The sequence below is a fragment of the Artibeus jamaicensis genome, unplaced genomic scaffold (genome assembly GCF_021234435.1).
Source record: "Artibeus jamaicensis isolate MK-2021 breed Jamaican fruit bat unplaced genomic scaffold, CSHL_Jam_final contig_519, whole genome shotgun sequence".
Lineage (NCBI taxonomy): Eukaryota > Metazoa > Chordata > Mammalia > Chiroptera > Phyllostomidae > Artibeus > Artibeus jamaicensis.
This window is the reverse complement of record NW_026521871.1, coordinates 39,225,620-39,252,251: the sequence shown is the minus strand read 5'-3', so window position 1 is coordinate 39,252,251 and position 26,632 is coordinate 39,225,620. Positions and strand designations below refer to the sequence as shown.

General features: G+C 43.7%; 1 protein-coding gene across 3 annotated transcripts in view; it reads right to left on the bottom strand.

Annotated features, from left to right (window-relative positions):
- Nucleotides 1-26,124, bottom strand: part of RARB (retinoic acid receptor beta) — a 156,473-nt gene extending 130,349 nt beyond the window's left edge. The window contains exon 1 of one of the 3 annotated variants that reach the window (XM_037144005.2): nucleotides 25,375-26,124. In XM_037144005.2, the coding sequence (XP_036999900.1) occupies nucleotides 25,375-25,531 (157 nt within the window). In that variant the 5' untranslated portion in view covers nucleotides 25,532-26,124. Of the gene's footprint in view, nucleotides 1-19,793; nucleotides 19,904-25,374 lie in introns of those variants that run through there. The other 2 variants (XM_037144008.2, XM_037144007.2) reach the window with 2 other exon arrangements.
- Nucleotides 26,125-26,632: the final 508 nt, after the last annotated feature.

Sequence of the window (26,632 nt, the reverse complement as noted above, 5' to 3'; positions counted from 1 at the left end):
TCTGGGAGTGAAAGGCAGGCATGAGCATGTTTTGAAATTTAAAAAAAAAATTCCCAGGTGAATCCAAATTGCAGCAGTTTGGGAACCACTGGTATTATGCTAACAAAGAAGGTTTCAAGCTTCATGTATCTGAAGAGAAATCAAGGGGGGCTTCCCAGAGGAGGTGACCAGGCTGTGTTTTAAAGGATAAATTGATTCTTTCTGTCATGGTTTAAATTTGAATCCTATAAATGCCATAAGTGAATCCCACTCAAATCTAAACAGAAAAGTCTTCTATATGACAAGAAATCATCATCTTCCAAAAAAAGGTTCCCATTGGTAGTAAAGAATTAAACATTAGATTTACACCTATATTCAAATTTCACCCTCAAAGTTGGTAATCTGTGGTCCTCTACTTCCTCTGTGTGGCCTGTGACACTGAGAATAATGCAAAGCAAAGAGAAAAGTCTCCATGGTCTAGTCAGACTGCCCAAGCTGGTCTTCAACAAACATGCCACAACCAGTTCTGGAATCAAAGCCAGGATATGGCATCAGTATAAAAGCAGATCCTTACTTAATGCAACCTCTGGCCTGTCTGATAAAGTAGCAAAATACTTTGGCAAAGTTTATTAGTGCTCCTCTTCCCCTTCCATTCCCCAGCCTGCCCCCTGCCATCAGCAGCAAGGACAGTGGGAAACGAGGGAGGCAGGTGGCCTACTGGCTCCCCTTTCGCCAGCCACTTGGGTCTTTAAGGTAGCTACAGAGTGCTTGGCCATTGATCTGTTCACTGTCATCCTGCTTAAATCAATAATCTATTAGTCCCTTTAAATTAAAGTTAGATTCATCAAATGCCCTTGAGAGGCCTCAAACATTTTGTTCCTTATTCCGAGCAAGCACAATAAGTCTGTGGAATGATAAAATTTTTGCTGGAAAACTCTGCAGGCTCAGCAGACAATGCGTCCTGTATTAGCGCATTCAGCGATCTCAGGCAGGCCCCAAAAGCAGTTTTTAGACTTCCCAGAGGGGAAAGAGGCTTGTGTCATTCCATCAAACCACTGTACTCCGGCCATCCTGATGTGATTTCAGTTTGGGGAAGCAGCCTTTGAGGAATAATTAGGATCTGCTTTTTGCCTCCTGCTTTTATTTATTTCCTTGCTTACTTATTGTCTTATTCAGTGCTCTTTGGTGATTGCACCGCTGACAAGCAGCAGCCTCCAATGTGGCATCTAAACGGCTCACCAGATGGGCTGCTTTGCTTCGTCAGGGAACGGCCAAGACAGAGGAACTTCTGCTACTGGGGTAAGATGGATGCTTGGCTCCATGGGTCCCTGCCCAGAGCAGAGTCAGCACCAGAGGTGCTCAGGGGGCTTCTCTGGGCTGCACACAGGCAAAAGGAGACAGCAAGCTGCACAGCCCTGCATGAACAGACACCAGCTTCCAGCCCGTATTTTAAACCCCTTCAGCCCTGCAACCTAGACATACCTGCCACTAAGGAAAGCAAAGCTAGGATCGGTTTCTTGTATAAAAATTCGTTATAGGTCTTGTTTGCATCTAAATCCATGCTCCTCAAAGTGTGGTCCAGACCAGCAACCAGCAACAGAATTCCTGGGGGTAGGGCGGCAGGCATTTGCTTTAAACTGGTCATTTCCATTCTATCTAGGGTAAAGGACCATTTCTTAGCATCCCACTGTAAGTCTATCATGAGCTGATAAAATTCAGTAAGGACAAATTCCTAGAAAAGTATTTATAAGTAAAATGGATCGCTAGGAAAAAAAGATTAAGAAAAAGGTGTCCAAAACATAAGCTCCAAATTTAGAAAAAGTGTTAGTGGAATAAGCTTACTCTGTGCAATGGCTGTAAAAGCCTTTAAATGCTTGTTCTCAATCTCTGCACTTGCAGACTGGCCACCGGCAATTTCGGGAAGCGCTCTGGTCCACAGATGGCACTGTGAAAAGCAGTGCTCCGAAGGACGACAAAATCAGAGGTTCTTTGCAGGCAAAACAAAAGACAAAATCTCCACCAACCGAGATGCTACAAAACAATGCCAGCCCGCACGGGGCCACAGGCCACAGTTCTGGGGGTTAATGCATTCCCAAAATTCAAAAGAAAAAACAATTTAACGTTGCGGCCTGTTAAGAGGACTTGGCACTTACACACTTCACTCACCTGAGAAAACACAGGATAAATGTCCTTGTTGTTACAACACACCTGAGTGTCATTTAAACACACAGAAAGTCTCCAACAATAGCTCCCTTCACAATTCCTAACATGCTTGGCATTTTTCTGAAGGTTAGATTAAGTAGCAGATACCATTTTTAAGAGAGAGCTCAGTATACAATTTTTCTTTCTTTGTGAGAACTAATTTACTGCTGGCTAAACCATGTTGACAGATTTCAGGATTTTATGTTGAGCCTGATTAGAGGCAGGCATCTTGCATTATGAAAGCCCTGTCTTTTTACTAGAACCTTCCATGATTACGACAATATTTTAATGCACTCTCTGGGCAGCTGAGCCTTAAAAGAAAAAAAGGAGTTGTAAAGCAAAAGGCATTTCCTGCACGTCCCCCAGGGAATTTTGAGCCCAGAGCTCCAGACCCGGTGGGAGGGAGTAATTTTAGCTAATTAAGGGAGAATAGCAAAGTGTTGCATTTGGTCAAAACATTCAGTTGAGCTTCATTTTTGTTGGCACCAAAGAGAGCTGGTCTGGATTTTTTCCCCCTTTTTCTGTGGATTCACTGCAGGACTGCAAGGCCCATAGCTCACATACATTAGGGAGAAAGTCAAAGGAAACACCAAAGTTCAACTAAAGTACAAGTAATTAGAACCAGATTCTCCTCTGCGTGCATGTGCGCATGCGTGTGTGAGCGCAACTTATGGACCTTTTATTAAAATATAATTTACATGCCTCCAAACGTTAGAGTGGGGGCAAAAGAACGCCATACTGTCGCTCACTTAATTTTCCCGTCGCCTCTTCGTGAGGGGGTCTGCTTTTAATCAACCTTCTGGAGAAGCAGTTTGTCTCCACACATGTGGGTTTTGCAAATCTGTGAATCTCATTCTGAAATTAGGTAATTGCCAAACAAGAAAAACTCTGCTTTAAAATGGACTTTGCCGCACACTGCTGCTGGCTTTGTTATTATTAAGCAGCTCCAAGATTAGCCTCGGGTTTGGGGCAGGCAAGGGAAGGAGTGGGTGTTGGGAGAAGGAAAACATCATTGTGGGGCTTTGGCAGTCCTGACTCCATAACCTGCCCATGACCCTGAAAGGAGTGTGTGTTTGCCCGGGTCACCGGGATCCTGGCGGAGGGCTGGAGCTGGGTTATGAGAATCCCTGCTATTCTGACCACACATGCAACAGGTGTGGAACACAGGCAGGGGACAAAAGCGGGGCTGGAGCGGAGGGAGACTTTGATTTTTGACTCCTTAAAGAAAGCCTTGCTTTGCAAAAGGTGGCCCACGGTGGGCAGCAGCACCATCACCTGGCAACTCGTTAAAATCAGGCTCTCGGCTCCACCCAGAAATGCCTGCCAATCCAAATAGGCATTTTTTTAAGATTAATTAATTAATTGATTGATTTTTATTGTCTTTTAGAGAGGGAAAGGGAGGGAGAAAGGGAGGGAGAGAAACATCAACGTGTGATTGTCTCTCATGCGCCCCCTACTGGGGACCTGGCATGCAACCCAGGCGTGTGCTTTTTTAGACAGGGAATGGAACCAGATACCACCCTTTGGTTCGCAGGCCATCATTCACTCCACTGAGCCACACCAGCCAGGGCTGAAATAGGCACTTTCAAAAAAATCCCGGCAATTCCTCTGCACTCGAACAACGTTTGAGACGCCCTCTGACTTAAAAATGGCTCGTTACTGTCCTCACCCCCCCAGAATCCCAAACATTGTGCTGAGTCAATTTGGCATGGGAACTCAGTGAGCTTCCCTTTTGCACAGGTCCTCACTAAATGCCCCACATTGTTAAGTACTTAATATATTAAGATCTTCAAGCTGGGCGTGTGTTTATGCTCACCAGAAACCAGAAGGCTTCGTTCTCTCCCACGGAATTTTGGCAGTAGATTTCAGTTGGCAGTGGGTTCAAAGTTGTACCGGAAGAGCTTGAGCTAATAGAATCTACTATTTACTGAGCCTTTACCGTGCGCCTGGGGTTGTGCTTGGTGCTTTTAATATGCATTAACTCATTTACCCCTCCTAAAATCACTGGGAGGTTTGGTACCAGGAACTCCGCACCTTAGAATTAGCACATTTAAAAAGACAGCACCTGTCTCCGCCTTCACAGAAGAGATTTAAATGGCTTGCTATATACTTGTATTATTTCATGAAAGCCCACAGCTCTAATTGCCCCTTTTCCAGCTCTCCCATTTATGTCCTTTGCTAGAAACATCACTGGGTATGTCTTATTTACTCAAATTTGAGAATGGGAGAATTGTGTCCCTCCCCTTCTTCTAATTCACAGTTGTAATTCTCCAAACACCAATACGATCCCGGATGTGGTTGAATTGAACAAGATAGTGTGGCCCTTTAAAAGAGAGAGAGAGAGAGAGTGAGGCTCAGTATCCACTAATCATGGGAGTGGAGCTACACCGGCCTGGGCTCCCGGCCAGCAGGAGAAATTATATCTGGGACCGACTTTTACCATGGGAAGTGCTGTCATATTTTCATAAGGGACCGCGACACGTTCAACACCTACATTTCATTTTTATAATGTGCTTTCTTGCTTCAAGGAATATAGTCGAAAATTATCTCATAGGTTGTTTTGGGTGACGTTTTAACAGACGATGCTTTATATCACTATTTTCTAGGGCATACTAAGATCGCTTATGACAAGGTTCAAATAAATTCTCCCTTAAAATCACTTAACAGGCAGACCCGTCTAAGGACTTATTAATGATCTGAACTGAGGGGCATCAGAAATGGAACCGTATTAACTGAACAAATGCTGGGACGGACCTCGGGAATCACGCGTGCATGGAGCTAATTGCATCACAAAATCAAGGTCCCCTGAAGAGTTTATCTCATCACCAAATGATTCGGCTCCATATTCCACTTCTAATCAGGAGTCCCATCATTTCTCAAAAGCAATTATTGCACCGATAAATGACATTCTATTATCTGTTCAAATTTCCTGCACACAAAGTAGATTAAAATAAGAGCATTAAAATGTATATTGTGTCAGATACACCATTCTTGGCTTCTGTACTGTAAATATATTTTTAAACCATGTTGGTGCCGGCCTTATAGGAAAGTAATGGGGGAGATGGTTTTTGGACTACTTATCTCCCCCATTACTTTTCCTATAAGGCGGCACCTCATGTTGCATTTGTCACATAAGGTCTAAGAAAGTTCAAGTACAATTACACTAGAATTTAGCCACGTAAGGCTCTGCTTACTCCGTCATGTTTGCTGCAAAGAATCTTTTTGGTTTCATTTTATTTTTTACAGGTAAACACTCCTATTAGTGGTCTCAAAATAACTTTGGAACCAATTTAATCCTCACTGTGTGGGTTTCCTTGGTCCCAGAAAAGAACTAAAACACCATGAACCTGCAGAAAATTGTGTGTAGGAAGTAATGGGAAGGGCACAGGTTTTGCTGCCAGATGGATGTGAACTTGAATCCCTCTTCTGCTGCTTTTCTTTACTTCTCTGAGCCCTAGTGTCTTTTTCCTGACAATGCAGACGCTCGTAAAATTTCTGTTGGCGAGCCAGTGAAAGGTAGGCAACGTTAGCAACTTGCCTGGCACACAGTAAGTGCTTAATCAGTGATAGCCAACCTGGACTCCAGTCCTCCCCCCACACACATTTCCCTTGCACTTCTTTAATCCAGGACAGCGGCTCCTGACCAACACCGATGTTGCCCCCACAAGAGACATTTTGTAGTGTGTCGGCACATTTGGGCTGTCATAATGGTGGCCTCCACTGCCTTTCCGTGGGTAGAAGCCAGGGATGTCGCTATACATCCCACAACACACAGGAGAGCGCTCCCCTCTCCAAACAACACCATCACACAACGAGAAAGAATTACCAGGCTCCAATTATAAATAGTGCTGCGTGTAAAAAGCCCTAATCTAGAGGTAAGGATGCTACTTGTGTGGAGACTCGAGGACAAAGCAGGGGCAACAGCAAACAAAAGAATTTCCTGCGGCGCCAGTGAGGTGGAAACTGCCCAGGCCTAGAAGAGAGAAGGCTCGCTCAGCTCCTAACGCTGCCTCCGAGCAGCCACTTTGCCTTCCTGAGCCTCCTCGACCCAATCTCACAAGCAGAGATGACAAGTATGCTTCCCACACCACAGGATTTACACTCCGTAAACTACAAAACTATAAAAACACATAGTAACAATACCGAGCCCTTCATTATTAGAGTGTTTGGAAAGGTGGGTAAACCGTATCTTATTCTGACGGAAACATCTCTAGAGTCTAGTTGAATAACAATTTACAATGTTAACAACTACCAGTAACGGAGCACGTATTCAATACAATGGGCTAGCCTAAACCGGGGGGCTAGGTGATTTGCTGAAGGCCATACAGACAGGATTTGAAGGCAAATGGTCTCGGGTTCAAGAGAATGGATGTGACTCAGGCGTGGAGAGAAGACAATGACATTCTCTCTTGGGACCACACAGAACTTCTTCCACAAGAGGTTGGCAAAATCCCTGGCTGCGAGTTTGAGAATATATAGTGTGTCTAAGTCAGACAGACACATTGTTACCCAGAGATAACGACCAAAAGTAAACTGGAAAACTGAAAAAGGAGCTAAGGGCACAGAAATAAAGCCCTTTTCTTCTTTCCAGTCAGAGGAGTAAAGTAGGAAAGTCCCCCAGAGGCAAACACAGGAATCAGAAGACACACACACAGGGACATGCATGCGCACACACGCACACACACCCCTCTAACCCCTCCTGCATCTTCCCTGCTGAGAAACCAGCCCCCCGCAGGCAGAGTGGCAGCAGCTAAGACCAAGGTTCTGAAGGCCCTTGGCGGTGGTCCAAGGGCGTGGGACTGCACACTGTGAGGAGCAGTAACTCGGGCCAAATGTGGTCAGCAGTTCTGCCAGCTTTGGGCTGTGCCGCGGGGTGGAGGACTCTGGACACCTCCCCGCCCCGGCTAACCTGGTTCCCCCTCTCTCCCGGGGGGCCACATGCGGTCCTTTAACCAATGCTCATTTGGCACAAGGGGGAAACCAACGTGGAGAACGGTCCCTGTCTGCAGGCTTGGAATCCCCCAAAGGAGGGGCGACCCCCTCTGTTCCCTGAGGTCCCGGGTGTGTGGGAGGAGTGACCAGAAGCAGGAGGATAGTGAGCGCCCTTACCAAACCCTCTAGTTGACTAATAGGAAGATTTTGTTAGTGCTGCAGTTGAGCAGAACACATCAGTTCAAAAGTATACACTTGGGAATATTTTATTTTAAAAGATTATTAAGTTTCTAAATGGAGTTGTTCAGATTAGAGAAACACTACAACATTGATTTTTTTTTCTCTTGGAACAGTGATTCCTCAGTATTTCTTGATGTGAGAAGGATGAGAATCTCAAAGTGCTTTACTTTTAGTTCTTAAAAATTTGCTAAGGAAAACTGAAAAAAATCATTCAAGGAAATTTTTGCCCATCTCCCAACTATGAGCAGGACCCAAGGCCCAAGTCTTTGGGGATATTCTTTCCTTCAGAGAACTAACTTTCCACCTTTGTAACATGTGGTTCGGAGTACGAGCCATTCTGGAGCCATCCTGCCTGGGTTCAATCCTAACTCTTACTTACTAGCTGTGTGACTTTGGGTGAGTTACTTAACCTCTCTGACCCTTAATTTTTCCTCCTATAAAATGATAGCACATCCCTCCTTAGATGGTTGTAAGCATTAACTAATAAAGCACTTGACATAATGCTTGTTACATAGCAGTGTTACACAGAGTATGTCGTCATTGTTCCTGTATCAAGGACCAGGCTTGTGATGATGAATGTCAATGTTATTCACCTTCTCATCTTTCTCCTACCCATCAGCCTCAAATCTTGATTTCCTGAACTTTGCTTTCATTTCCCTATCAAAATAGCTGGCCCTCCTGATGTACCTAAGAGATTCTGTACAAGGCAATATGAATAAAACAAGTTGAGTAATCCTTGCCTCATTACACTATGTCTTAACTCTCCCTTCCCAGCCTCCCAGGCAATGATCTAAAATACTGCAACAACCATCTCCTCATGGTTTTCCTGGCCCATCCCCAACCCACATGCCCAGAAGCCTCAGAAACAGCTTCTTTAAACAACTCCTTGCAACATGGACTTGCCACTGGACGGCCTGCCATAGCTGCTGTGAACCCCGAGTGGCGAACCTTGGGAGGGACCAAAGGGGGAGGCTGCAGCACAGGGCAGGGACTACCAACCAACATCCAGCTGCCGACACACATTTACTGAGCACATGGCAGGCCCAGACACCGTGATAAATGCGGGGTTACGGGGAAGTTAGAAGACACTGTTCTTGGCCCACACACACGGACAACTAAAAATATCGCATGGTGAAAATGGCCCCAACCTGGGAGAAGGGCCGGATGGGTGCCCGAGGCCATCATGACCTGGCATACTACATGCACACACAAAGGCCTTGGCGGCCTTGCCTTTAAACACCCAGTGCCTTAAAAAGAGCTCAGTACACAGTGTCAGTGCAATAAATGTTGGTGGAAAAGAAATTAATGAGTGAAAAGAATAAAATCTGTACAGACATCCTTATTTGCCCTATCAAAGGAATGATGACGATTTCAGCCAATTCAGCAGAATCTGCCAAGAGCACACACTAATGGAGGGGGGTGATTTGAGGTGTGTTTTCACTCACGTTACCCCCCACGCGCTCCCTCATGACAAAGTGTGAAGAAGAGGGGGATTATTATCATTCTCAGCTTTTAAGACTTCAATATCTTAGGAGGAAAAGGAAGCTGAGAGACATTCAATGACTTGGCCAAGGTCACATGGTTAGGAAATGTCTTGATCCAGAACCGGCCTCCTGAATCCACACACAGTTTACTATAAACAAGAAACAAAGTGCTCGTTTATATTCTAAGCCATTACTAATTTTTTCATGTTTTAAGACAAGTTCGGCAAACTCTTTGTGTAAAAGGACAGATAGTAAGTATGAGGTCTGTCTGGAAAAAGTCCAGCCATTGTTAACATACGAGAACTGTTTGTACAACATGGATGTAACCTGACAGCCGTGGAGAGTGGACTGGAATGTGCACATGTGAGCAATGACGACTCCACTGCACCAGTCAGTGGGGGTGATGGACACCAATGAGTGAGCATGTGTACTGTGTGGCCGACGCATTCAAAATGGCTGAGTGAGCAGAGCAATGAATCTACATCAAATTTTGGGTGAAGCTTGAACATTTCCCCATGGAAACTACTCAGATGATTCAGAAGTCTGCAACTGTGGGAAACTGGTGATTGGCAGCTTCATCACAACATACACACTCCTGCATCATGTCTCATGCAGAGTTTTTTGGCAAAATATCAAATCACCCAGGTGACTCAGCCCCCCTACAGCCCAGATTTGGTGCCCTGTGACTTCTGGCTCTTCCAAAAACCAAAATCACCTTTGAAAGGGAAGAGATTTCACACCACGAATGAGATGCAGAAAAATACAACAGGATAGCTGAGGGCAATTGGGAGAACTGTGTGATGCTCCAAGGTGCCTTCCTTGCAGGGGACTAAGACATCATTGTCCTATGTACAATGGTTCTTGTACTTCTTCAATAAATGTCTCTATTTTCCATACTACATTATGGCTGGATACCTTCTGAACAGACCCATACTTGAGGCTTTGGGAGGTAGATAGCTGGTCTCTGTCATAGCCACTACGGTCTGCCATTGTCCGGGGAAAGCAATTACAGACAAGATGTAAATGAACAGGTGTGACATGTTCCAATAAAATTTTATTTATAAAAACAGGCTAAAGGCTAGATTTGGCTCAGTTTTTGGGCCCCTGCTTTATGATGAAGGATATTAAAACTATTTCTTCATATAGTAACTGCACATGTTAATATAAAACCCATGCATTTCTTTGCTTCCAGGGTAAAGACAGAGTATGACAGCCATATGTCACAGAGATGAGGGAATATTTTAAGGATGCTATCACTATAGTGTGTATAATATTTATATACACCATAAATGTGCAAGGTCTGCACCTTTCCTTCAAAACTAACCTCATGTATACATTTTTATTAGTTAGGGAGGTCAATATGTCTATCATAAGTACATTTTAAAATTCCTCCCTACATATTCTGTCTATTGGGATTATTTATCTCGCCTTGTTCCCTGGCCTCGAGCCAGGCAGAATATGGGGGCTTTAATACCTCTAATGCATTACATGGGTTTTTTAGAGCTCCGTAAGACAAAATAAAATGTGATCTCATGGTCATACATGCAATAAACCTGATATGCTGCTTAATATTTCACGTTCCATTTTATATTTCAGTCGTGATGGTTTCCAGCTTTCAACGTGCAAAGCGACACAGTCTCACCCATTTTTTTGCTCCATTTTTTGGTGGTGTGTTTAGAGAACTCCTGAGAATTCATAAACAATCGATCTCACTGTGACTCTGAGGGGTGATTATTGTTGCTCCCCAATATTCTGATGAAGACCTGAAGTCACTGCACACTGGCCATGTGCCACCTACTAATGCAATCAGAACTGGTCACGTTTATATTTATTAGAACAAGTCACCATGTGTTTGCAGCTAGTGAGTGTGGAAGCCCATCGCCAAGGATGTCCTTCTCCGTGAGCTACACCACTATGCAAGCCTTTACCCTGGAATCAAAGCTGCTACTTTGATTTTCTTCTGATTGACACAGAATGTGGCGAGGGGGACACTGTGTGACAAATGGGGCTAGATGCTAAGGAGCCCTACAGCTCCCATCTGGGTTTCTCTTAATGCTTATTCGGGGGACTTCATATAAAGAGCCCAGGAACCACCATGCTGGAAGGAAGCCCGCATCATAAGAGGAGGCCATATGGAGACACATACTCAGGCAGCCTCCGGCTGTCCCATCGCTCTTAGCTGAGGAACCAGACACGTGAATGGAGAAGCTCTCTTGAACATCCAGCCTCGCGCCCTCTGACTGCGGCCGTGGGAAAGACCCCAAGTATGACAGAACCTTGGAAGTTTTAAGCCACTAAGTATTGGGGTGGTCTGTTATGTACCAATAGATAGTGCAGTTAATACTATACTTTTCTTAACTGAAGATTATTTATTGTGGAGCTGTGAAAAACCTGTGTTCAGGGCCCACCTCAGCTCTTCCAGAATCTGGTAGATAGTAGCAATTTCTACCAGAACGCACGGTCCAAGCTTTACATGCATTCCTGTGAGTTACAACAGCAGTGGAATCATTGCACCTGAAAACCAAGAACTAAGACATTCCGAATTAAAAAAAAAAGAGAGAGAGAAAGAGAGTATGTTCATTGCTTGGCTATGAATTCAAAGACTGTGATGATTAAAATATCATGGAATAAGTCTCTTTAAAAATAAAACTACCCACTGTAATGCAGTGGGTCTTTCTCCCCCCACCCACAAACTGCTTATAAAACTCACTCATACCCACCTGAGACCCCATGTGAACACCACCTGTCTATCACCTGCACACACCCTCTTTTATTTTGAGATGCAGCTGTCTCCTTATAGGGTCATTGTGTTTTAATTTGTTCCTCCAGGGGACAGACTGAATTCATCTCCCCACACTGGACACTGTGACTCAAAATAATAGCACAAGACCTGCCGATGATGGGCCATAATACTCACTTGATACCCACTAAGGAGGGTTTAGATCACTTGCTCTCAGTTACCTTTCCTGAAACATCTGTTTCAGATGAGCCCGTTAAAAGTGTGTACATCTGTAAATAATAAGCCTGTGTGTGCACATAATTTAATGAATTAGAACATAAAAAGGAACTGAACAGTAGGGGCACAGCAATTAGAGTAACTGCCCATTTTGTTTAAAAAAATGTATTGTTTCCAGCTTTCACTTGGAAACCCTTTTATTATTCTGTGGGTTCTGAGGCTTCCAGCCTCCTCCTTCCCCCTCCCCACAAAGAAAATAGGAGTGCACTCGGAAAAGTTGGCAGGGGGGAGGAAGCCCGCATTATGCAGAGCTGAGTGGGGAACTTCCAACTCACTTCCTCCTCCTCAAGAGATCTGAAGTGTGTACCTGACCACCTCAGTGCCTGAGAACGCTCATCCATTAAGTGGAGGAAAACCAGTGCTTCCTCTCTGGGCTGCTGTGAGGCTTAGATGACGTAAGCCATTTTGTGCACTTAGGAGATAATGTGCATTTCATATTAATGATGATGATGATGGTGATTATTTCACTTTTAAAAATCAATCACAACTTGCAATCATCCAGGGGGAAAAACACAAAATCAAAAGCCCATCTTGGCCCTGGCGGGTGCAGCTCAGTGGATTGAGCGCAGGTTTGCGAACCAAAGGATTGTGGTTCGATTCCTAGTCAAGGCACATGCCTGGGTTGCAGGCCAGTTCCCAGCAGGGAATGCACGAGAGGCAACCATACATCGATATTTCTCTCCCTCGCTCCTTCCCTTCCCCTCTAAAGATGAACAAATAAAATCTAAAAAGCAAAAAAAAAAGTTCATCTTGATTTGGTCCTATTTTTATTTACTTCCTTCGCACCATTTCTAGGGACAGACAGAGAAAAGCGGGGCCGGAGGGAGGAAGCGCAGCAATGTTTTAACCAGAAGTAGCATTAGAAAAATCTATTCCTAGGAAATCAAAGTAAGCACCAGAGATCAGGAAAGTATCCCATTCTTATATTTCCAGGCCACTTTTCCAGCTTACACATTTGTAATAGCTTGTCATAAGAGCTAACTTGAACCTCTCAAGTTTTGACGGCTCCCTCACATTTGCTTCAGGTTTTTGAGTAAGCCACAAATACACAAATAAATATAAGCCAACCCCTCTTGCAACGTTCTGAATTTCAAGTTTGTTGTCACTGAACTACTTTCAGCATCTTTGTTGAATACCTACTGTGTGCCAGACGCTGGGTTACAAAGCAGAGCACATATATATGAGCAGGAGAAGTCACTTCTGGGAAGCAGAGCACAGAATTTTCCAGAACACATACAGAGGCTTCCATAGAGCATGGCTCGTCCCTCTCTGCCTCCCTGAAGTTTAACATACTTAGGCAAGTGGAGAGTAGCTGAAAAATGTCAGAAGATTCTCTGTCCATTCAAAAACCAATCAGGAGTGGAGCACAGGACTCGAAATTGCATGCAACCATGATACAATTGCTACAAAGAATGTAATTAAGTCTGGTGCACTGGAATTCGGTGAAAATCTTGGTTTAGCTGACCAAATAAGTGTTAGCAAAATAAGTACCAAGTATTTGCCGGGCCCCAGGAAAAACAGTTCCACCCATAAGAAAAGCAAGGTAAACAATGACTGAAATCACCACCCCATGGTTTTCTGTTTACATTCTCCTACAGTCTATTTACCAGCTACATAAAGATATAATTAGAGCACTATAGTAGCAATAGGAAAGAGGAATAAAAGCTAAAGGAAAAGGGAAATAAAGAGAATGAACAAATATTTTTAAAACATTAATAGCTGACGTATATAGAGCTGCCTTCTTCCCATGCACAGGCCAGCTAAATATATTGAAATTAAATAAAATTCAAAATTTAGTTCCCCAGATATGTTAGCCATATTTCAAGTGCTTAGTAACCACACATGGCTAGCAACTACGGTACTGGACAACACAGAATTATGGATCCTATTCATCGCTGCGGAAAGTTTGGATAGTGCCTTGGTACCCAGTAAATGTACCAGCTTGAACATGTCCACGACTCAGCCACAGCGCACTGCACACTGACTGGGTCCAAGTACGACCAGACCAGCCTTGGTAAAGCAGAAGTAAAGGACACACCGTCTGACCTCAAAGACTCCCCACATTAATAAGGGAACCCGACCAAAAACAAACAAGACCCACCCACACAAAGAGGAGAAACAGGTGGCAACACAAACACACCTGTTTCCTTTCATGGTAGATATGGTGAGAGTATCCAGGTGTCCGCTAGAGGATTCCTTCAACTTTTCTGCATTTAACACATTTTTCATAATAAAATATTGGGGGTGAAAATCTCTTACTGAATCTTACATATCAGGTACTGTAAACGCACGCTCTTCCTTAAGTCTACAATATGCTTGCAAGGTGAGCATGATGGACCCATTTTACAGATGAAAACAGTGCAACAACTTGGAGCGCTGGCACCTACAGCAGAGGCAGTACATGAGGGGCGCCCCGCTGCACGGACCCCACTGCACTGCACCCCACAGCTCATGGCAGCCCCTTGCAGATTTAGATCTACCTCCCTCTAGAATCCACTACACGACCTTTCATAACTCACTTCAGTACGTCCATCTGTCTCTATTTCTTCCAAATGCCTAATTCAACAACTAGCTTTCCAACAAGAGGAACAGGTAGAATATGGAGTATAAAAACTCAAAACGATATACTGCAACTATATTTGAAAACACAAAAATAAGAGCATTATGCAGGAGGCTAATCATCATCACTTTTTAAATTGTTTATGCTATTACAGCTGTCCCTGGTTTTTCCTCCCTTCGCCCACCTTCAACCCAGCCCGCCCCCTCCCCCAGTCAATCCCCATATTGTCTGTGACCATGAGTTGTGCATAACATCATTATTATTAATGTGAACTTCTAATAGTTTTCTGAGGTGTGGGCTCTCCAAAGAAAACAGATACTTAAAATAGGAAGCAAATACAAAAATAATGATTCAACTTCATCATCTTTCAGAAAGTCCTCCCCCTATTTTAAGTAACAGAAGACACACTATGCTGCTTGGTTAAGAGATGCCAGCCAGTGGGGACTGTGAGTGCCCATTTCTGCATGAGGGTTACAAGCGAACCAGATCAACAAATGGGAAACACTTCATTTCTCATCTCTCCTTCCTGTGACTCCTCAGTAGGTGCAAAATTAATCCTGACTCCAACTCCTGTGAGCTGCAGAGGGTTAGGCCAGTGCAGACTTCAACAACAGACAGGATTAAAAACCAAAAACCAAAAACAAAACACAAAGAACAAAAGAGTAAAATAGCTTCAATAGTTTCCTGTACAATTTAAAAGGCTGTGGCTTCTGTTAGAGAAATGTGATCAGAGGGACCTGTGGGAATTACAGCTCTCTCCTCCCCACACTGCCCCCAAACCAAAGCACTCTATGGTCCTTCTTGGTATTGTCAGGATACAAAATGTTTTTCAGGAATTCTTTGCTCAGCTGACAAAGATGACAGAGCAAACTGTGGAAGCAGGTGACCCCTGCACGTGGAGGGTGAAGGGACCTTCCTGGGCCTGAAAACCCAGCTCCGCCACTGGCTGATGCCCATCACGTTACTCACCTTCTCTGAGCCTCAATTTCCTCTTTTGAAAAATGAGGACAATCGTGCTTCCCTCACAGAACTGTTTGTGAAGATTAACAGATAATATAATGCATGTACAGTCATTAGAGTGGAATTGTGTTAAGTATTCAACCAGCCAGAAAAGAAACCACACTAACTAAAATCCCTCAACAGTTCTTCCGTGTGGCCTCTGTTGTCAGAAGACAGTAATTTGTTGTTTTCAGAGGGCACACGCTCCTCTGTGATGACTATTACGGGGACCGCACATGGCTGGGCATTTTCCGACCCTCCCCCATTGGGAGGTAGCCCCATGGAGGCTGGCCCTGTGGTGGCTTAGCAACTGAATATGGCCATGTGACTCTATGCCAGGTCTGGATTCAGCCTTTCACAGGGAGCATCCGCTTCCTCCCTCTGGAATGTTCCTTCTCGGAATATGTGGGCCATGTGAGAAGCACACCTGTGCATCAAGGCCATGGATTAGCCCCAGCCGAGCTCTCTATCAGCGATGTGGACTGGCCTCATGAGAGCAAGCCTTCTGGGACCTCCAGCCTCAGTAAGCCCTGGATGACAGCCTCAGCTGACATCCGGCAGAACAGAAGATCTGTCCCGCTGAGCCCAGTCTGGCCACAGAAGTGTGACCACACCGAAAACAAAAGCAAACTAAAAGGACAGCTAGATCAGGAGCAGAAACATAGAAATGAAGATCTCATGGAGGGTTAGCAACAGGGGAGTGGGAGGAGGAGAAGGGGGGAGAAGGTACAGAGAATAAGTAGCATAGACAGTAGGTAGAAAATTGATGGGGGGGGGGCAAGAATAGTATGGGAAATATAGAACCTAAAGGACTTGAGACACGTGGTCATAAACGAAAGAGGGGGTAATGGTGGGGATGGGGGGTAGGGTGGAGGGGAATGAAGGGGGGAATAGAACAACTATAATGGCATAATCAATAAAAAAAGAAATTAAAAAAAAAAAGTGTGAGACAACGTTAGGCCCTTCAGCTTTGGGGAAGTTCGTTGCATAGCAAAATGTCACAGAAACAATCATAAGGAAATCAGTGAGTTTGAAAAACCTCATCTAATCAGACCAGCTCCCCAAAGAACATTATTTAACAAACACTCCAGAAGCATTCAGATGAGAGCCTTCAAGGAGCCCATTTGGAAGGTATGCACTTATTCTATTGCTCAAGGTAAGTTTAGTACTCTGCTTTGTAAACTGCATTTAGAAATTCCCCATGAGGCCCACACGCAGGACAGCTTCAAGGCGGCTCCTTGTGACAAAAATGTGTCACCCTCTTGATCCCTCACCTATGCATCAGCTGTGGTTCTCAGTGGTTTTAATTCTTATCAAAATGAAACTCAGGTCCACAGTTCTGAGGAGGTTCTGTGTTTGTGTCATAAGGAGGCTGCATCACAAGGACTTGCGTGCACAAGTTTGTTCCGTACATGGGAGTCCAGAGACAGCAGGGACAGCGCCAGATTCATCCTGCCGTCTCCCCCACCCCCTCTGCCCAGAACATATCAGGGAGCCTGGAACATGGCAGACACCCAAGAGCCCTTTGTTGAATGGAACGCTACAAGATCTAATCCATCAGTGAGTAATAAAAATGTACTGCGCCCCTGACAGCATCCTTGGGCGATGTGTATTGTAACAACTCCAAAAGTGACAACACTCCCTTGTAAAAGTCAATCCATTTGTACTAAATCTGGGGGTTTGGTTAACTGGATGCCACTGAATCAGGACCACAGTGCTATCCAAACGGTGACAAATGGGAAGGACTGTCATCTAAGTCATGAGCCACACAGAGAGGAACTATTTCACTGGGGAAAAGAGATACCAGCTAAAAAAGACTGTTCAGCATTAGCCAAGACACATAAGCCACAGGTGTCAGGGAACAGAGCAGAAGGTCTACTCAGTGAATCTCCGTGTCTGTTTTCAGGACAAGAATAGAACCCTCATTTACATGATCTCTACTCTTTCTACATATCCTTCAATGTAGACATTATTATTCCCATTTCATAGCTGTAGAAATCGATCCTGTGTCAAGTCAGGCTATTTCTGTGATCTCCGGCCATCAGGCAGGGAAGGGTTACAGGTGGGGTGATGTATGGAAGGTTAATGACGTGAGTGGGCGTGCAGAGAAGCAGCCGTTAAACTCTGAGAGTGACAACTTTTCACAGGGCAAGAAAACCATTCCATCTTTTCCAGGGAGCTCTCGGTGTATATGCGATAGGACAACCTCCGTACGAGTGCGCGCGGCTTCTGCCTGCTAGAAGACCAGCCTGGGATTCTGAAACTCCTGCCCAGTTGCCGGAGAGATGCCTATGTCAGTATCTTCCAACCTTCCCTGCAAAGCCAAACCTGCTCATCCTATCTCTAGCTCCTATTGTTTCCTCTGATAAGCAGGGCCCCAGTGAACAATTAAAGCTTTCAATAAATAATCTCTAAGCACATTCATTTGATTGACTGTTATTTGATACAGCAGTTAGTTTCAATGGGGCAGTTAATATTGATCACATAAAGTACTCCAGACAAACATGAAACAGTTCCAGAACTCCATGGATTATTACCCTTTATCTGCCACTCATCTGGGTTACTTGTAATGGTCACGGAATTTAAAATCAATAATAACAATTAGTGTTCTGTACACCAAAAGGGATGAATCATGTGAAATGGGTTTTCATATAAAATCAAAGGTACGCTGGGCTTATGCCATGGAGAAAGGCTCTCTGCATTTCCAGGACACATTTGGCAAAGTAGTTTTAGGCAAGTCTTCAAGAAGGGGCAGCAAGAGAGAAAGAAAGCTATTTAGAAGATGTGGCCACAGAGACGCCCACGTGAAACCCTTGACAATCTTAATCCTAAAACATGGAGCGTGAAGGATAAACATGATCAAAAGTAAGTGCTAACAAACGTGGTGAAATTAATGGGACTGGTAATTTACTCCCTTTGAGATGTGGTTCTAGCTGCCTTTCTCGGCTTCCAATTCGTAGGCATCAATCATGAGATATATTTTTTTGGGGGGGGGCAATAAAATGGCAACAACAGTATTTTAGCTCTGCGGCCCCACCACTGTAATGTTGGGAGAATTAAAATGCAAAGCAGCAGAGAAATGTTTCATCATTAAACTGTAACCAGAGCACTATGTGAACTCATCCATTCCAAAGTCTTGTTTTTCATCAATTATTTGTTATTTATCTGATGTAAATATAAGGAGGACTAATTAAAATGTATGCCTTTTTCTACAGCTTCTTGTCATTAAAGCCAATGAAAGCATTCTGAGGCCCATAATGAAATAATTATGTTTGCCTTTAAGAATTCTCTTCAATAACACATGGCAGTGCTGAGCTAAATTAAAACATCAGGAGCTAAATCTCGCTTGCCTCCATTTCCATTTGAGTTAATTATACCCCCAAGCTTTCCAATAGACCAGATCCTAAAAAATCTTTTGAAGCGAAAATGACCTTCATATCATCAGCCTTTTTATAATTATGGACTTTGATGACAAGACAAAGGTACTGGAGCCCCGAAAGCTGTAATATTCGTGAGAACAGGGATTTACTGCAGGAGGTCTTCATTTGCTCTGCAAATTGGAGAAAAACTGTGATAAATATGAGCCATCTCTCTTCCCAGTTAATTGATGTTCAGGTCTATCTGGTCTTATCTGCTTCATCTCTATCACAGTATTTTGAATTCAGCTATGTGGGTTTATTATTTTTTTTTCCTGACTTGGTAAAATGTTCATTCTCAGGGGTGAACAGTAATTATAGTAATTGATCAACAACAACGACAACCAACATTTCACTAAATCTGAATCAAATTAGGAGAGGAACTCCTCTTCAACACTAAAACTTAAAAAAAAAAAGGAGCAATCTTGAAAGAAGTAGATTGAAGAAAACCTATGAACTTGAAAAACGAAAAATAGGACATTTCCGTTTGAATTTCCCCTTCTCCAAACCTCAACTCGGGTATATTTGCAAAAGAAAAGAAAAGAAAATGCGAGTTTCAGAGAAAAGGAATAAGGAGAGAGGGGAGGAGATTCTTCGGGGCTGGCGGCAAATGAAATGGCTTCAACAATGCTGTCATGTGACGCGGATGGGGGTGACTGCTTGAAAAGTAAATAGGAGTCCCAGGGATTAACTGATAATGTGACTTCCCTTCTATTGCGCTGGGTAAGGAGACTTGGGACGAATCATCGGTGGTAATATTTGGTGACTGCTGCTGGGTAGACTTTCGTGAGACCTCAGAGGGAAACCGCTGACACCCAGGAAACAAATATCTATGACATACAATGTTAAACAGCCCTACAGTCTCAGATCTGTTTTTATTAAAATCACTTCACCCCCACCCCCACGTTATTCTTTGTCCTGTTTAAAGCAATCTCCTTTTGGGAAGGAAGGACACTGTCACTCACAATCTCCCGTTAACAGGAGCTTTCTTCTCCCACTCAGCTGGTTCACTTCAGCAGCTGCTGCGGGTGGGAGCCTGAGGCTCCTGGGATCCCGGTGCCCTGGCGAGAGGAAATGCTGGGCCAGGCTGGGTCGCCCCGCTGATGTCAGTTCCTGTTATCCTGGCCTTATCATGCTGCGGACCAAGGGTCTTATCTAACTGGTCCCCCTTCAGCTCCCCACCCTGCAAGGCCGGAGAAGAATCAAGTCAGCAGTTCCACTGCCTGTTTGAAGTCCTATCAGAAGCTCTGAAAGCTCAGGATAATTAACATAATACCTGCAGACTCACCCTCTACTGCTTTCTTGGTAGAGAGAACTTCTGCAATGTTTCAAAAAATTCCTTTAAAGGGGTCTAGCGGGATGGGATGGGACAGGAATCCTGCTCCTTGGCGTTGAAGTAAGGAAGCTGGGAAGGAGGCGGAGCATCTGGGGCAACACATTGACTGATGAGGTGGTGTTATTAGATCTTACAGATGGGGCAGGTTATCTCATCTGCTATTTAACAAGAGGTACTTAGGCCGAGCCACTTACGGACAGAAGGCTGATTAATCTGCAACCTGAGTTAACTTTGCTCTTCTCTCTCCCTCAACCCCAATTCCAACTTTTTAAGAGGAGGTTGGTACGAGTCTGGCACAAATAACGCCCCTGTTTTATTGCACAATCTTTTATTACAAAATCATAAGCATGTAGTCCTGCCACATAACAACATCAAGCTCAAGCACACCACATGCCATCTCAGGTGAAATGTTCAAATTAAAACTATAAATTATTACACCCACATTATCACCCTACCAACCACATGCAAGCAAGCCTCACTTCTGCCAGACCCTGTAGATTCGCTCAGTGACTCAGTCCAATAATTCTCTCCCCTCCCTGACTCCCAACACAGGCACAAGTGCTGGAGGCAGAAGCACCATCATAATACTTAAATCCATTTTGCAAGAGATGTCTTTTCTTTACAGGCCTGTAGTTTGCCACCAAAGGAATTCCCGTTCAGAATGCACGTTCTCAAGGAGATCTTCAGCATGAATGGGAAAATTAAGCTGTGAGCCCTCTAGTTAGATTGACCATAGAAGCCAAACAAAGACAGTCTGTGCCACTCCTGAGTTCAAGGGGCAGCCTAGGAGATGTCGTAATATCGAAATAGCTGGCATATTTCAATGATTTATGTGGGAACTGTGGCAGTATATTCGAAAGTGGGTTATTCTAGAAAATCAGAGATATATGACTGCCATAAGTACCCTATAATTTGAAAGGCAAGATTCCATAATATCTTTTGGAGAGGTTTTTCGCCAAGAGTTTTCTGATTAACCTTCATCAAAACTCCCATTTCCGAAATAGTCTATTTAATTGATAGTTAACTGAATTTATATTAGAACATTGAAAGTATAAAAATGTCACTTAAGGATTGATTTATTGGCACTTACATGTAACTCAAACTCTGTAGAAGACTCTTTTTAAGATGTTCGAAAATGAACAGGGCACATATTATTTCACAAGTCCTGTGCGACTTCTATTTTGCATCTCACTTTCGCATCTCCATCTGCCTCCCCGAGAGTCACTTTCTAACTAAAAATGTCAAGCCTTTAAAATTTTTTTTGGGGGGTGGAATTTAAAGATTATAAATTCCTTGAGAGCAGCATTTATCATCTTTATCATTTACCATGCATTTCTCTTCTGAAGTCCTTTACTGATGCTTGTGGGATGTAGATAGAAGAAAAAACAGTAAGGTTTTCTTTCCCTTTCAGCCAAAGCAGGGGCTTGAGATGTCAAAAGTAAATGATAAATATCTGATGTGCAGAAGGTCTTTATTTTACTTTTGTGCTGTAAAGAAAAGTTCGTGACCATGCCAACTGGGTGTTATATCGTCAAAGCCAGGCTTCCAGAAATGAGAAGAAAACTTCTGATTCAGGTCAGCTAACCTATCAGAAATTACCATTTTGGTCATTTAGCCACTAAGAGAAAAGAGGCCTGTTCCAATGCAAGGGCTTTGCATTTGGGCCGGAGAATCAAATGCTAACGAGAGTTTCCAAATCAATTCCATAAGCGAAGTTTAAGCGGACAGATGTCTACCGCTCCTACTGTTTTGTTTTACTTTTGGAATCTACGCTTTTCTGGTGATAAAATTTAAACTCATGCATTATTTTCTTCTAAGTTGCCTGTCCGTACTTCCCTACCCAAATCACCAAGTTATCTGGATGTTGACAATACTTATTTTGGTAAGTCTCTTTTTTTTCTACAAGGAAGAAAACTTTGTGAATCTCCCACTTGTTTTCAACCGACCCTGTCCTGCACTCTGATATTTAAGCAAAAGTCCTTTTCTTCTCTTCTTTCTGATGGTATTAGTTACCACCGTCATGTGGCCGAGAAGCAGAAAATTATGTCCTACTTTAGAAAAACAATTGAGCCTTTTCACTGAAATATTTATTCAAAACCCCATTCAATTCATACGGTGGCTGTCAGTCTTTATTTAGTCTCTCTTTCAGAGGGTATCTTTGATTTTGCCACTTTGACCCCAATTTATATCTCACTAGGAGAGGATTTAGATAGTGTTTAATACTTAAAATTCGGGTCCCTGGGCTTTGGGAAGGGGACTGACTTCATTTCTTAATCACACATAGCCACAGTTTTGTTGCCATTTTGAAGATTATTTCTCATTAATGGGGAAAATACTAGTTCAAAAAGACTTCTTTTTTTTCTTTTCTCGTTTGATGTGCTAAGTAGGGAGAAGACAGGGAAAAAGGCCAAGAAATTGTAGCACTCATGATTTCACTGAAAGCAACTATATTTAAACCACAAATATTCGGACCTATCCTATGCCCACTGAGCAATTAATGCTGAAAACATCTGGAGCAGCCTAAAACCAAGATAATCCAGGAGGCATCTGAACAGAAACTTGGAGACTCCATACCTTCCAGGGACAGTCTTAAATCATATTATTTATACCACATTCCCTTAGTAGCCCACTAATCCTGACTTCGCATTTTTATAACCAGCAATTCACGGGCCCTGCTCCAGCAGCAGCTGGTTGGCCTATCACTTTTCTGTCTTCAAAATTTTTTTAAGAAATGATAATAAAAAGAGAACATTCTAACACCTTTCAAAAAAAGCTTCTGGTGTTTTATGTTCAAAAGATTTACTCTAATTACTACACATACACACACACCCCCCACAAAAAAATCAGTAGGATCTCAAAACAAAAAATAGTTTTGGTTGGAATTTAGTGCTATGTTTTTTTTCCTCCTTGCCCACTGTTTCCTCTGCAGTGAGATCACAAACAGATCTACTTCTCGTCAAAACACTCATTAAGGAAAATGGAAAAGGCTGTGGCTTTTCTGTTCTTACTTATGGAAAGGTAGCCCTAATATGATTGCTTTTATTCAAAAAGCCCTAACTAGCTTTGTCATCCTGAACTCAGCATGGCACGGCAGACATTTGTTGGAATATTTATTTACACTTAAGAACTTAATTGCTTGATCACCTAAACTGACCAGTCATAAACTGGTTTATGGAGGAGAAAGCAGCTCTGTATGGGGCATAAGCAATATTTACACTTTGTGCATTTAAACTAAAGTTGGCCTGGGATTCAAACCCTTGTGAAATTGACCACAATGCACACTAATTGCCCTGCTTACAAAAATAAGACACTGGAATTTCTGAAATCCCTTTGTCAAATGTCTTTATTTACTTTTCCTAATGCAAGTTTCTTTGATTAGCTGAACTCCGCTGTTATCAACACTTCTTGCTTATCGGCTGGCTCTAGGCGAATGACACATTTACCACTCCTCTTCCTAGATAAGGCAAATCCCTTGTTTAACTTGTTCAAGAACAAACAAAGCTTTTCCCCCTACTCCTACAACTTAAGGGGCATGTTTGGAGGGTTAATTACAAAAGGGGAATGTCTGCTTGTAAAAGCTCTATGCAGTCTGCCAGCTCTATGCCAGGGTCTCCAGCATATTTTTCCTTCTTTAAAAAATGTTTCATTAGGACCTTCTCCTACAAGAAAAAAATGTGAGAGCGCCCCGGTTTCCTGCCACCCCAAGTGAAGTTGTTCACACTTTTCATTGCTCGAGAAGATAGGTCTAAAAGACCTGGTAGAGGGTTGGAAAATTATTTTGTAATGCTTAAGTTTCTTTTGAGTTCTCTGGAAAAAAAAAAGCAGCAGAAAAGAAAAGGCATTTGGGGAGCAGCTGGGGATTAAGACGCCTTCTGAAAACGATATTCTTTTTGCCCTGGTTATGACTCTACGAAATACTGAGTCAGACAGCCAGACTGTTGGCATCAAATGGTTATTGATTTTTCAGCTCCAAACCTGTTGATTTCCTGGCCCAAGAAGCAAGTCGTTATCCTTAAGAAAAGTTTCAGAGAGGGCAGTTTAAATCTTCTCCTTGTCCCTTCTCCTTTTTCTTCTCTCTTTAGATAAGCAAGCCCCCATGTTATTAGGAAAACTCGATTTCTCCCAGTTAAACTTTGACCTTTTTGAAAACAAAGATTTAAAATGTCATTTTCAGGCTAATGCTCCAATGAATTGTCAAATAAAGTACTAAAAACATTTTGATAGATAGCCCGGCCATTTATCTAAATCACTGTCAGGGCTAAGATACATCCTGCAGGCTCCCACTACGGCCACCGAAGGTGGGATTTTCTGGGACTCCTGGTCATTTCTCAATCCTGCAGCCAGGCTACTGTTGACCAGATGCGTGCCTCAGCATGGTGTCAGCAGCAGATAACCAAATAGTCAATTAAAAAAAAAAAAAAACAAACTGGGCTACCCCACTTATATTTCCTTTCCTATAACCAACGTCCAGGCTCCTGGCTGAATTGCAAGATATGGAAAATAATGGATGGCTCAGCGCAAGGGGTGTTCGTTGCCAGTAGTTTTCTAGCAAAACAGCAACTTCTTAGAGCAACAAAGTGACTCGGAAAGGTGGCAGCAGGGTCAATGCTAAGAAATATTGCTTTTCCTTAGCAAGGAAAACATTGGAGGCTGCAGCTTTAACTGGTGGTTTATGAACTTCAGGAGCTGCAAGCCATCTCAACCGGGCAAAATTCCTTGCAAGGAAGATGTTATATTTTAATTACTTTGGGCTGCTGAAGCACACAGGGAGGGGCTGATATATACGACTGGTAACTAATCCAAAGAACAGCAAAGTTAAATTCCATCCACATACATCTCAGTAAAAACTGCACAAGGTGCCCAACTGCCTTACTTGAAGAATGTTTCAAAGTCCTGTGGTCACCCTCTACTTTCCGTCCCCCCCCCAACCCCCGCAAACATATTTTCAAAACTGTTTTCAAAAGACGGTAAGGTTGGTAAGGAGAGGAGCGGGGGGTCGGGCAGGATTGTTTGGGAAGAAAACATCTAACAGGAAATTTTCAGCAGAGGGGATCAATATGCACACGCGGCATATTACACCCTTCCAGCATTAAATCATTAAATCCTTTGTCTTGCTACCAGTGCAGTTTGTTGCCAATGTCTTTATTGCATGCAAGAGAGACAATTAATTTTTTTTTTCTTGGTAGAAAAAGGGAAAAAAATAAACCTACATTGAGCAGTGTGCCGATGTTGCCATTCGGTTTGGGTCAATCCACTGAAGCATGCTTTGAGAGCTTTCTCCTGGAGCATGCAGGAAGACGGGCTCGCAGTGTAGAAATCCAGGATTTGCCCAGGACTCACTGACAGAACATCCATACAGTCAAACATGATCTCCCCTGCACCGAATGTCTGCAAAAGTGCTTATCCTCTAGGTGTGGAGGCAAATGGCATAGAAAAGTCCACCCAACTCCATCAAACTCTGCCCCTTTTTTGGCACGTAGGCTGTTGGTCTTTTTCCCAGCCCCGAATCATGAATTATGACAGACAAGCCAGCTAAAAGCCTGTAATTGATCCAAATGATCATTTACCATTTTCCAGGCTTGCTCGGCCAATCCAGCCGGGGCGGGGGTTCCCAGAAAGATCCCAAGTTCTCCTTCCGAGCCAATGCCTGCAAAAAGCCTTCTGATTGCAGTCCGGATCCTACCCCGACGGTGCCCAGACAAGCCCTGCCCGGCTTGCTCGCGTCCTCGGCATCCCAGTCCTCAAACAGCTCGCATGGGGGAATTCTGGTCCCCCCTTTGGCAAAGAATAGACCCTCCTGCCTCTGAACAGCTCACTTCCTACTACTTCTGTCACACAGAATGAAAGATTGAATTGCCTAATATATGCGAGTGAACTTTCGGTGAACCCTTCCCGGGCTGCTAACCTTCAAATGACCCAACGAGTCTGACATCACCAACTCCCAGGATTCTCACAGAGCTTAGAAACTCCCAGCAGCCCTGCAAACGCAGACAGCCAGAGAGACAGGCAGCGAGCGAGCGTGCAAACCGGCTCTTTCTTTCCCATTTCTCACCTTAAAAACAATGCAAGAAGTGCTTTTAAAAGGAGCAGGGGAGGAGCCAGGACACCGCTCCTAGCTCACGCTGAGCGCCAACTTCTCTCCCTTTTCACCTTTTTATTTGCAGACGCTTACTTTGCAAGCGAGTGTTCCCCCATGCGGGGGGGGGGGGGGGGGGGGGGGCCTTTGCCTTCCGCCCACCCTCTAGCCCCCAGCCCACCCTTTAAATTCCTCTGTGCGCCTCTCTGTCTGTTAAATTCCTTGTAACTTATGTATTTTTCCACTCCCGAAAAAAGCACAGGCAAGCCCTAAACTGTAGAATAGAGAACAGCTACCCCTCAGGGAAGCCTTGGGATGAGAAACTTTCCATTTCATAGTGTTTTCCCCTTTATCCTTCTTGCAAGCCTGGCCGAAGGCATTGCATTTGCTCT